The sequence below is a fragment of the Micropterus dolomieu genome, linkage group LG19 (genome assembly GCF_021292245.1).
Source record: "Micropterus dolomieu isolate WLL.071019.BEF.003 ecotype Adirondacks linkage group LG19, ASM2129224v1, whole genome shotgun sequence".
Classification (NCBI taxonomy): Eukaryota; Metazoa; Chordata; class Actinopteri; order Centrarchiformes; family Centrarchidae; genus Micropterus; species Micropterus dolomieu.
Genome location: NC_060168.1, coordinates 17,392,158 through 17,403,794, shown reverse-complemented (window position 1 = coordinate 17,403,794; position 11,637 = coordinate 17,392,158). Strand labels below are relative to the sequence as shown.

Below are 11,637 nucleotides of genomic sequence, written 5' to 3'. Positions count from 1 at the left end.
GATGATTCCTCACCGTTCGCATGATCAGGGACACCCCACGAGGCGAGATCTTGTGTGGAGGCCCAGACCGAGGGAGGTTGGCGGTGGTGTGGTGCTTCGTCCATTTCCTGATAACTGCACCGACAGTTGATCTTTTCTCTCCAAGTTGCTTTCCGATTCTCTTGTAGCCCATCCCAACCTTGTGCAGATCAACAATCTTGTCCCTGATTGTCCGTAGAAAGCTCTTTGGTCTTGCCCATGGTGGTGATGTTGGATGCTGGTTGTTTGGGTGTTGACAGGTGTCTTTTATACAGGTAACGAGGTGAGGCAGGTGTATTTGATGTAGATAATTGGTTGGGATTGGGGCTGTGTCTTAAAGAAAGACTAACTGGCTTGTAGGAGCCAGAATACTTGCTGTTTGGTAGGGGGTCATATACTTGTTTTTCCTCATCAGATGGTCATCAATTTTTATAAATTCATATGATGTGATTTTCTGGAATTTTCTTTGGGATTCTGTCTTTCACTGTTAGAATGTACATATGATTAAAATTGTAGATTGTTGCATTCTTTGTAAGTGGGCAAACCTGCAAAATCAGCAAGGGGTCAAATACTTTTTTCCCCCACTGTACATACACACACACACACACAGGAGGTTGGTCTCAGGTGTGAATGGGGAGCAGGTGTGTTAAATTTGGTGTTATCGCTCTCACACTCTCTCATACTGGTCATACTGGCTTCTCATGGCAAAGACCTCTCTGAGGCTCTGAAAACAAGAATTATTGTTCCACATGAAGACGGCCTAGGCTGTAAGACGATTTTCAAGACCCTGAAACTGAGCTGCAGCATGGTGGCCAAGACCATACAGCGGATCAACAGGACAGGTTCAAATTGGTCTACATGGCTGTCGTCCATGATAATGCACAAGAAAGCCCACACACAGTTTGCTGAAGACAAGCAGACTAAGGACATGGATTACTGGAACCATGTCCTGTGGTCTGATGAGACCAAGACAAACTTATTTGGTTCAGATGGTGTCAAGCGTGTGTGGCGGCACCCAGGTGAGGAGTGCAAAGACAAGTGTGTCTTGCCTGCTCTCAAGCATGGTAGTGGGGGTGTCATGGTCTGGGGCTGCATGAGTGCTGCCGGCACTGGGGAGCTACAGTTCATTGAGGGAACCATGAATGCCAACATGTACTGTGACATACTGAAGCAGAGCATGATCCCCTCCCTTCGGAGACTGGGCCGCAGGGCAGTTTTCCAACGTGAAAACTACCCCAAACATACCTCCAAGACGTCCGCTGCCTTGCTGAAGAAGCTGAGGGTAAAGGTGACGGACTGGCCATGCAAGTCTTCAGACCTATACCCTACTGAGCATCTGTGGGGCATCCTCAAATGGATATTAGAGCAGCGCAAGGACTCTGACATCCACCAGCTCCATGATGTCATCATAGAGGAGAGGAAGAAGACTCCAGTGGAAACCTTTGAAGCTCTGGTAAACTCCATGCCCAAGAGGGTTAAAGCAGTGCTGGAAAATACATACAAGCTGTGCACTCACTACTTTACATTGTAGCAAAGTGTCATTTCTTCAGTGTTGTCACATGAAAAGATATAATCAAATATTTACAAACATGTGAGGGGTGTACTCACTTTTGTGAGATAAGTATATACAGATAAGTAAAAAATACTTTAAATAAAACTGAAACAATATAGACTTGCAGTTTAAAAAAAATAAATAAGTGAGAATTACAAACACTGCAACATTTTTTTAAAAGCTATAATGTATTACAATTGAGACTGCTCTCCACCTGTCCGATTCATACTCCAAAAAATAGGGGGCAGCATATAACATATCAGATCATAACTGCTGGTAACTGCTGTTAGTTAGTTAGCGATCCTATTAGATGAATGAGTCCCGGAAGGGAACCAGAACCAGAGCCGGGCTCAGCAGCCTCCCAGTGAAACTACAGGGGGAGGCCTGAGCTATACCATCAGACCATGGTGTCTTGAGGCACAAAGTGGTGTTACAACACAGGAAGGTGCAGGGCTGGCTGGTTAGCATGCATACTTAAGTAGAAATCTCTGCAACACAAGAAGTAGATGTCTTTGACAGCATTCGAACTGTTGCTTCTTCACATTCTGTTGTTAATGTTAGTTCTTTTTTTGTTTTAAACTAAAATTCTGGCCAAATCTTACCGATTGTACCTTTCATGAATGTAAATGTGTGTGTGTGTGTGTGTGTGTGTGTCTCTCTCTCTCTCTCTCTCTTCCCCCCTTTGTCTTTATGGTAGTCTCATCTGGCTTCTGTGGGAATAGCGTAGGCCTATTTAAATTTTGCCTCTGGTGGGTTTGTCTGTCCTCTTTCAAGGTCTCCATGGTGAAGAGGAGATCATGTGGCTCAGGTCTGATCTGTCTGGCCAGACCTGAAGTTGCTCAACGTACCCCTGGATCCATATTCTTCTTCATTCTTCTTCTACAATCTGCCTATAATAGGCTACTACCATCCTGTTTGGTCTATTCTACACGCAAGTCATCTATTGCATGTCCATCCCTCCTTCGTAGAGTTGAGTAGGCTTTCATTTAAAATTTTAGATAGGCCTACCAAAACCAGTTCCCTACCCTTAAAGTGATACTGATACTAATAGGAGTACTTCATTCGATAGGCTACCTTGCTTTTTTGTTCGTATGGACAAGCAAGGAGATTTTTTCTTTTTTCAAAAATATTGGGAAATTGTATCAGATCGCGCCTCATCCTAATTAGGTCATCCTCAGAGGAAGGACGACAGCATGGGAGTTTTCAAGTATTTGACTGAGAGAGAAGGAGTGAAACACTTTAGTGACCACGTGAATTGTGGAAAACGAATTTTATTAAAAAATTTCAATAGTTTGTTTAAAGTCAACCACGGAGAATTATTTTGTTAACTTTCGATTAATAAACTGAATTGAAAGATCTCCGCAGTGTTTTTCCCTTTATTGGTGAGTCGCAAACCTCCTCTTAAAAAGACGACAGTAGGCCTAAGAAGTAGAAAACGAGTAGGAAATGAGAGCATCCAGCCGATCAAACCAACTATATCGGAAGCAGCCGCAGCTGCAGCCAGAGGCTCCGTGAGAAAAACTGCTGACAGCTGCTTTGCCACAAAAGGTTTAATTGATGTGATGGAACGCAGCGATCCATCAGTGACAAGTGATGTGAATAGCAAATAAAACTGTACAGAGAAGTGTTAATTGATACCAGAAAGTGAAACCAACGGAACGCCAAGCTTGTAGTGATAGACTTGCAACAGTGACGAGCATGCCTGAGACCGCAGCCGAAGGTGAGCGGCTGTTCACCTTCACGTAGTGACTTACAAGCGGGTAAAGGCACATAAGGGGAAAAAAGAAGCGTGGACTTCTCTTTCTTTTGGTGTGTTGCTTGTGTGTTTGGCTGCAAGCTAAACCATATAGTCACTTTTTTGCCGCGATCTGTTTACAAAAAGTATCGAATGAAGTAGGCTACTGGTTTGACTGGAGACGTTTCATTCTACTTGATACTGGGCTGTTTCGGTCGATCCCTTAAAGGTATCGCTACCCGATACCCATCCCTAGTCCTTGGAGAAGGATTCCACCTATTCCTGCGGTTTGTTCCATTTTTTGTCTATTGAAGTTCTAAATTTTAGGATATTAGAAAGTTTAAGGTGTAAGGCTTTATGCTGTAGGCCTACAGATTGTAAAGCCCCTTGAGGCAAATTGTTATTTGTAATATTGGACTGTACAAATAAACTTTACTTAACTTGACTGAAAACCTTATTACTGGTGAAAAAAATAATACTTCATCATTTTTTGAAAAGAACACAAGCGTAGTCTGGACTTGTTAGAGCTTGGCTTCCATATGGTTGTAACAACTCAAAGTTGTATTTTATGTAAAGACCACTGATGAGCAGAGTGATACTGCATTCAAAGTTAGCTTTGGATGCCCTCTGGTGGAATCAAATGTACCAACAACAATGCAACATAAAAATTTTATTCCAAATTTCTGAAGTGTTTTCTCTGCTCATGACAGTCAGAAAGTATTTTGAAATTACATTTTCACATCGTTGTGTGTGTGTGTGTGTGGTGGTGGGACATTAGAGGCAAGTCAATATTACTTGTGTTAAATCTACAATACACATCATTGCTACCCTTTGATGTGGGAGACCTGAGTTCGATCCCCACTGTGAGACATCCACCATTGTGTCCCTAAGCAAGACACTTCCAGAGGCATGCGGCCGATCGATTTGAAATCACACAATACAATATTGCAGCAAAATGAATCATTACAATTTCAAAACATTTTAACAGAGACCTTCTACCAGCGAAAGGAGCCATGTGGAATTTTCTTGTAGACAAACAGAAGTTGTATTTACATTCAGTGTCACTCACCAATAAACACTATCGTGTACTGAGCTCTAAAAGATGTGTCAAAGTAATGTGGAGCAGATCTTTTTAGTATTTTAAATCCAGCATGGTTTACATGAATGTGTACTAGCTTGCAGTCTTTTTCCCAGTCTTTGTTGGCACATTGCAGCATATCTTCGCATGTAATTGCCACCAGTTGATCAGTGAAATAGTGTGAAACCACTGGCAGAACGAGATACACAAAGCAAGACACACTCATAGAAAAACAGCTCATAGCCCTACCAGAGGTGTAAAACTTCACAAGGAGCCTTTATGTCTTTGGATACATTAGCAAGCAATATGCCTTACCCCATTTCTCATGAATCAGAACCAATACAAAATCTTAAAGAATAAGGCTATTCTATATTTTTGTTATTGTCAACAAGGTGGTGAGTCTGTCTCACAATACTTTTCTGGACCTCAGCATCTTTCATTTCCACTTAGATGAAAATGAGAAAAAATGTCACAAAATATAGCATAGATATTTAAAAGGCTCATTGATTTGTTTTATTGTTTTTTGCGCTAATATTGGTGTAAAAATGGTATATGATATATCATGCTTTGGATACACAGACAATACTTGTCAGTAAGGTCAATTCATTGTTGGTTCAGGCCTTTTCATGGGATTTGTTGACAATAAGAAAAAAACTAGAATATCAACAGCCATGTCCTTTAAAGTGTAATTTGTCTTATCATTAATGCAGCTTCTTCTGCAGTCTTTCTGACAAGCAGATGTGTGAATGCTCATGTCCATATAAGTTCATCAAGGGCTAAATCTTCTTCTGCAGTTTTATTCTGAACATGCTGATGCAGAGCGTCAGTCCTCTGACAAAAATTACATGTATCCCCAGTGTGGTGTTACTATGGTGAGCGGTTCACGGTTGTGTCCATTGATAATCGGCCAGGGATTGAAGTACGGGAAAACGGGCTCTTTGAATTTTGCGTCATAGAAAGTGAAGAGGTGACTCATGTCTCCAGCATCATAAAATGCCACTTCACCGCGACTATAGTCCAGATAGACCCCCACCCTCCTGGGGGGTTTGGAGGGATATAACAAGCTCTCCTCTGAGTCGGTGCATGCTTCATACTCACTGGTGCCGTTGCAGTTGTCCCTCAGTACCACGGTCCAGAAACCATCTTCTGGGCAGAGGCTGACCTCCTCCTTCCTGTTGACGGAGGCTCTGGCCACACCCAGACCCCACGCTGTCTTGGAGCCCACCTCCACCTCCCAGTAGTGTCTGCCAGAGGAGAATCCTTCAGAGCCCAAGATGATGTTGTAGCGGGTGAAGCGCTCTGGGTTGTTGGGCAGGTTGGGCTGGATTTTTCCCACCTGGACACTGGTACGACACGGTGAAACCCACAGGCATGGGTAGGCTGTGTCCGGGTCAAGGGTCACTGCTGTGACGGCTAAGAAGACAAAGAAAAAAAGAGTTAGTCCAAAAAGAGTTTGGACTGATGCAACAACTAACTATTTAAAGAGGGTGACCCAAGACTCTTTGGCAGTGATCTTCAACAAGATACTGAATGCCTACCTGCTTAATTAGTGTAAGACGAGCTAGATAAGAGCATTAGCTGCATGGATACAAATAAAATATAAATGATACTGCGTCAAGATAGAAAACTGTAATGTAACTCCATAGACTTATTAAATCCTGCATTGAAAGCAACAATAATGTATGATTATGACAATGTCATGTTATTGGCAACTGACCCAAAATACCTGAAATGAATGTTTAACCCAGTGAGTGACAGATGTGATTACTTTGGAAAGCTGATAGTCATGTTTGAAACTCATGCCGTCAAACTCGTCCACACAGAACAGGTTGATACTAGACAGAACATAAAGTGCAAAGCACAAAAATGTAATTTGTAGATTTAGCCAATTTTTCTGGGGAAGGTGAACTTGTGAGTGTATGCTAGTCATGAGGAGTACTACTACTAGCCTGTGAAAACAGTTGAATGTCTTCTGGGGCTCTGTAGGAGCTTAGAAGAATTTACTCAAGTGACTCCAAATGGGATCTAGACTTGGGCTTGGACATGGCACTGTTTTTGACAGAAACTGTGTTCCAGTATTTTGGCAACGTGACTGGTATAAGTTCAGATAGATATCTCTGCCTCTGCTGCATCAATTCTAACTGTTCTGTTTTTCAGGATCAGGTATTGGCAAGTAAGTTTTCATATACAAGGAATTTGTCAAAAAAGTCAAGAAGCTTAAATAGAAAATAGACAATAAAAAAAAAAATTTCTGAAAATTATTTGCAAGAAATATTCTAAACATAACTGATAATACTAGACTGAACTTAACATGTAAAGCACAAATATGTCTTTAGTAGATTTGTCTAACTTTCAATAAATTGAATCTACTAAATCTTACGTAAATACATGTTAAAGTCAATGTGCTAGTCATGGGGAGTTTGGTGCAAAATACTGACATGGTAATGTCAAAGAGTGTGGAAGAGCAGACGGTGTGTGTGTGTGTGTGTCTCTATATACCGGGCTGTAAAATAGAGCTCATTTTCCTCCAGGTCCTGTACTGCAAAGGTCCCAGGAACTCTCCCGGCTGCAGAATGACGCTCACCTCTGGGGGTCGCTCAAACAAGCTCTCAGCCCTGACAGAAAGAAAGAGAGCAACTATGAGAGAGAAAATATTTTAAAGCAAAATGCACCACAAGAGGGAAAGAGACTCAGAGACTGAAATAAATCTATGTAATGGAGTACTTGACTGCAAAACTACAAATGAAAACATTTTTCTTCAAAGATGGACTCCAGTCATGCTATATCTGAACATATGAACTCTAATGTGTGATAGGATGCGTGGAACAAAAATGGATAAAAATGAAAAGCCCTCTGTCAAGGAATGTTTTATAATGTTTGAGGATTGGTGTTATTGTCACTGAAAGTTCATTCTTCGCAGCTGTGTTACACAAGAAAATTAATGTTTATACTAATTGCAAAATGATACAAAGATTAACTGTTAGCATCGGTTTAATTATTATTAATATGAAATATTAAGAACTATACACTTAAAAATATTATCGCTATGAAAAAGTAACCATGGAAATCACTTTTGTTTTACTAAACGTGAAGATTTCAGTCTTGCGCTGCTTGCTGAATGTGGCCTTTAAGCTGTATCTTTACGTTATCTATATTCTTAGCTTTAATGTAAAAAAGAAACCTTTCTCCTCTAAGTTTTAAATAAATTTTAAATTGAAAGAATATCAAGCCATTTTTAAAAATGATTGTCATTAACTTTTAAGACTTTCTTCCTCCTAGTAACCACTACCTGTCACGACAATGTGAGGCACACATTACTCACTAACCCACATTCATGCCCCAACATCCTGTTGCAACAAGACTTACAGTTAAATACAAAACAATAATTTCCTTGTTACACCAGTCACGTAGAAATAGTAAGTTAGATAACCTTGAAAAGAAGGAGTAGCTCAATAAGAAATCACTGCTGATGTTGATATGATCAGGATGATACTCACCCTCCAATGAAATCTTTAATTCCCTGAAATAGAGCAGATAAAAACAAGCCTGTGATTACAAAGTACTTCAGTCTTTGCTGTCACATGCAGATCCCATCTCTGACACAGTAAAACAATATTCTTTAGTATTTGCCGGCTGTGTTTTTTCCATGCAACTTCTCATTTTTCTTCAATTGATTGAAAGAAAAGTGCTAAACAAGCATCATGAGCATCATCCTCTCATTCATGCTCCCTCTTCTCTCTTACCTTCAGTTGCTCTGGGTTTTCTACTGCACTCAGTTTGACACAAAGCTTCTCGGCCGTACTTTCCAATTGACTGATATGCTCTGTGGTCTGAGTGAGTGCCTCCTCCAGCTGGTTGAGCTTTTCCTCTTTCTGCTTCTGCAGTTTCTCCTTTATGCGCTCCTCCTCCTCGCGTAGGAACTCCCTCAGACGGCTAAACTCTGCAGTGACCAGCTCCTCCAGATCTCCTGCTCGCTCCTGAAACACAAGAAGCAAGATCTTGTGATTTTTCAACTCTAGGCCAAAATAAAAGTTACTAAAACAAATACTGACTCACTGAATGTTACAGAAACAGATAAAGAAATATGACTTTGATATACTTTGTTTTAAAGGAGAACGCCACCACTCTGTCACTACAGGCCAAATCTTCACTGAATCACACGGAAAAAAAACTGCTGCTTTGCTGTTCTGTTTGAGTTTAACTGACAAAAATGTTGCAAACCAGAATTAATAATAATAAAATAAAAATTATTATTAGAATAAATAAATTCAGTGGTAGAATGTGATTAATTACATGTACTCAAGTACATTTCATGACACTTTATACTTTTACTATACATTTTATTTCAAAAGGCAAGATTGTACTTATTACTCCACTATATTTATGTGACAGCTGTTACTTGTTACTTTAGAAAATACAGTAAGATTTAACATAGCAAACACATGATGAGCTTATAAAATGATAGATTTTTACAGGTTTAACTACAAAACGAGTCTATAAATTAGTTACACTTATTTTCACCGCAAACAACTATAACAGTAAAATGCAACTTATACATGAATGCTTTAATAATTTAATAATCTACATACTGGCAATAACCTTTGATAATTTTGCACTTAATTCTTAGGCACATTTAATTTAAATCAGTACCCCACCGATTTAGAATTGCAATCCGGTAACATTGTCGGACTCATGATGGGTAGTTTTTTGTTTTTTTTTAATCAAAATTGATGCTGAAGAACCAGCATTTTTTTATTCTATGGCTTCTTCTTCCTTGTCAAAACCCGGCGCCTACATTACCCACAATGCAACTCGACCCAACATTTTGGTATAAGATCTGACTCAGGTGACATAATTTGAGGATATTTATCAGATTTTGCACAGCTCCTTGTGGAACCCCAAACTTTTTTCACATATGCAGTAACACTTAAGACCTGTAAACAGACTTTGATGAGTAAAGTCGGTGGAATTCCCACATAAGTAATATAATCAATGTAGAAGTTTTTTTTTTTTTTTTTTTTTTACATTGTGGTACTTTTACATACTTAAAGGATATGAGCTCTATACACGTAAAATGATAAGCACTTACACACATGTGCACACCCACACACACACACACGGGAATAGAAATTTGCAGGAAAAGACAAATTGACAAACTTCCTCTCAGTCATGTTGACCCACTTCCTGTCATACTGATGGAGAAACAGAGAAGTGAAAGTTTGTGCATGTGCACATAAACTAGGTCAAACAGAAAGATAGGCAGGAAACATACATACTGACACATACAGCCAGGAAGACAGGATAGAAAGACAGTTTTGTAGTAGCCTAGGGCAGTGATATGTGTAATTATCTGCTGCAGTAGAAACCCCCCAACACAGCAAATATGCTACAGTCAGCGGTTTCTTTCTGAGAGGGTGTGTGACATGCAAATTACTGTGCACTTTTACATGCTGTGTGTGTGCGTGCACGCTCTCCGAGAGCGTGAGCAAGGCAACCATGACATGATGTGTATAGATGTTTGTTTGCCACCTAATTCATTTCAGGAACCACATGTGCATTTGCAAAACATGAGAATCATCACGTCGATGCTGAATAACGACCTGTTATGTCCCCACAAGTCATAATGAGGATGAGTCAGCCCTTATTCACATCCGTCAGACAGGTAAAGGTGGGGAAATGCAGGTGATTATTGCTTAGCTAGCAGAGATTCAGGTTCTATTCAAAACACACACTCACACACAGTTCAGGACATCTTAGTCCTTTCACACTGCTTCACAAACACACACACACACACACATCTTCATACCTTCATGAAGAGGATCTTTTCATTGGTCTGTCTTTGGAAAAGTGTGGCCTTGTCTGTCTGCAGCTGAACCCTCTCTAGAGCGACAGACAGCTTATCCTGTTGGTATAAGCAGCAGAAATAGCCCATAACATGCAACACATGGTTAAGAAATGGTGTCGCTAAACAAGATTACTCGAAAACTTAGAGTTAATTTGATTGGTGCTTTGCTCTGAACAAAAACATCTTAAATGGGAGTCATATGACACCCGCCCTTCCCACAACTGAACGCTGTGAGCCACAAATTCAAACAAAATTCAGCAAAACATGTTAAAACACACTGAGAGGCCTCTCACAGTGAGTCTCTGAACAAACTGATGAAGGTCAGCTGCGAGGTTTAGAGCGTAGGGGAGTTCACAAGAGCTCACAGTGGTGCGCTGAATTCCTGTAAAACACAAAGTGCCCAAAGGCTGCTAGGGAAAACTGGTTGCTTTGAAAAACAACTGCCATGTCACAACATCTGCTCCGTGAAAGCCCTATTTGCTGATGTCAGAGCAGTTATGTTTATATAATAAAAAATAGGTTTCATTTGACATTTAGGAAGATTTTCAAACTTGAGACATGTTACCTTCCAAGAACACTGAGAGGAGTGTAAAATGTGCATGGTGGAGCATGGCACTCCCTAAAACTAAAGTTTATCTTGTAGCTCCAGGTATTATTTAATGACACTGACCAAATAATGATGTCAGGACAGTCACCAAGTTCTCCATCTCAGAAAGTGCTCTGTATTGGTTTTAGGGTGAGATTTAGCCATACTTTGAGCCTAAAAAAGATTGAGGTTTATCATAAAGAAACGTGTCTGAACTCAGCCGATGGGAGGGTACCTTGTAGTTTTCAAAAGCCTCGGTAATGGGGATGACATTATGGGTCTTGTGGTCCCGGGACATCCCGCACACCAGACAAATGGGAATCTGGTCGTCCTCACAGTAAAGCTTCAGCTTCTCCTCATGCTCCTCGCACATATCCATACTCAGGCGCGGCCACTGCCCGGTGGACGAGGCTACGCTGCTCATGCTGGAGCCAAGCTCCCGTTCCTCCGGTTCCTCTAGCGCACCTTCCGGGTCCCATCCGGTTACCCCGGAGGCCGTGTCCGTGGCACGGGCTCTCCGTACACTATCCACGACGTTGCACAGAAGCGAGTTGGGTCGCAGTTTACGGCCGCACGACTTCCTACACTTTGGACAACTCGACAACTCGTCCGCCTTGGCTTCCCAACACTGGATTATGCACACCTGGCAGAAGTGGTGTCCGCACTCGAGGATCACCGGATCACGGAAAAGCTCCAGACACACAGGACAGGTGAGCTCCGACTGGAGTTCTTCAAGCGCGTTGGCGTCCTCCATTCTCGGCTGCGCACATCGTCCTGAAGAGAAAAGTATGAAGGCAACACTGTGACGCGTAAAGAAGAGAAG

General features: G+C 41.1%; 1 protein-coding gene across 1 annotated transcript; it reads right to left on the bottom strand.

The window, feature by feature from the left end:
* Positions 1-3,962: 3,962 nt before the first annotated feature.
* Positions 3,963-11,637, bottom strand: LOC123958057 (nuclear factor 7, brain-like). The gene is made up of 6 exons (XM_046031234.1): positions 11,050-11,637; positions 10,190-10,285; positions 8,127-8,360; positions 7,881-7,903; positions 6,883-6,998; positions 3,963-5,796 (listed from the first exon to the last, which is right to left on the bottom strand). The coding sequence occupies exons 1-6, from the start codon at positions 11,566-11,568 to the stop codon at positions 5,225-5,227; spliced, it is 1,560 nt and encodes a 519-aa protein (XP_045887190.1). The 5' UTR covers positions 11,569-11,637; the 3' UTR covers positions 3,963-5,224.

What these genes read in the sequence shown, in the direction of transcription:
- LOC123958057 (XM_046031234.1), bottom strand. Translation starts at nt 11,568, where the DNA reads ATGGAGGACGCCAACGCGCTTGAAGAACTCCAGTCGGAGCTCACCTGT. An exon ending in ATTAAAGATTTCATTGGAGG is followed by an intron (nt 6,999 to 7,880) that starts GTGAGTATCATC and finishes TCTTTCTGTCAG; the next exon opens with GGCTGAGAGCTTGTTTGAGC. An exon ending in GAGCTCTATTTTACAGCCCG is followed by an intron (nt 5,797 to 6,882) that starts GTATATAGAGAC and finishes TTGTCTTCTTAG; the next exon opens with CCGTCACAGCAGTGACCCTT.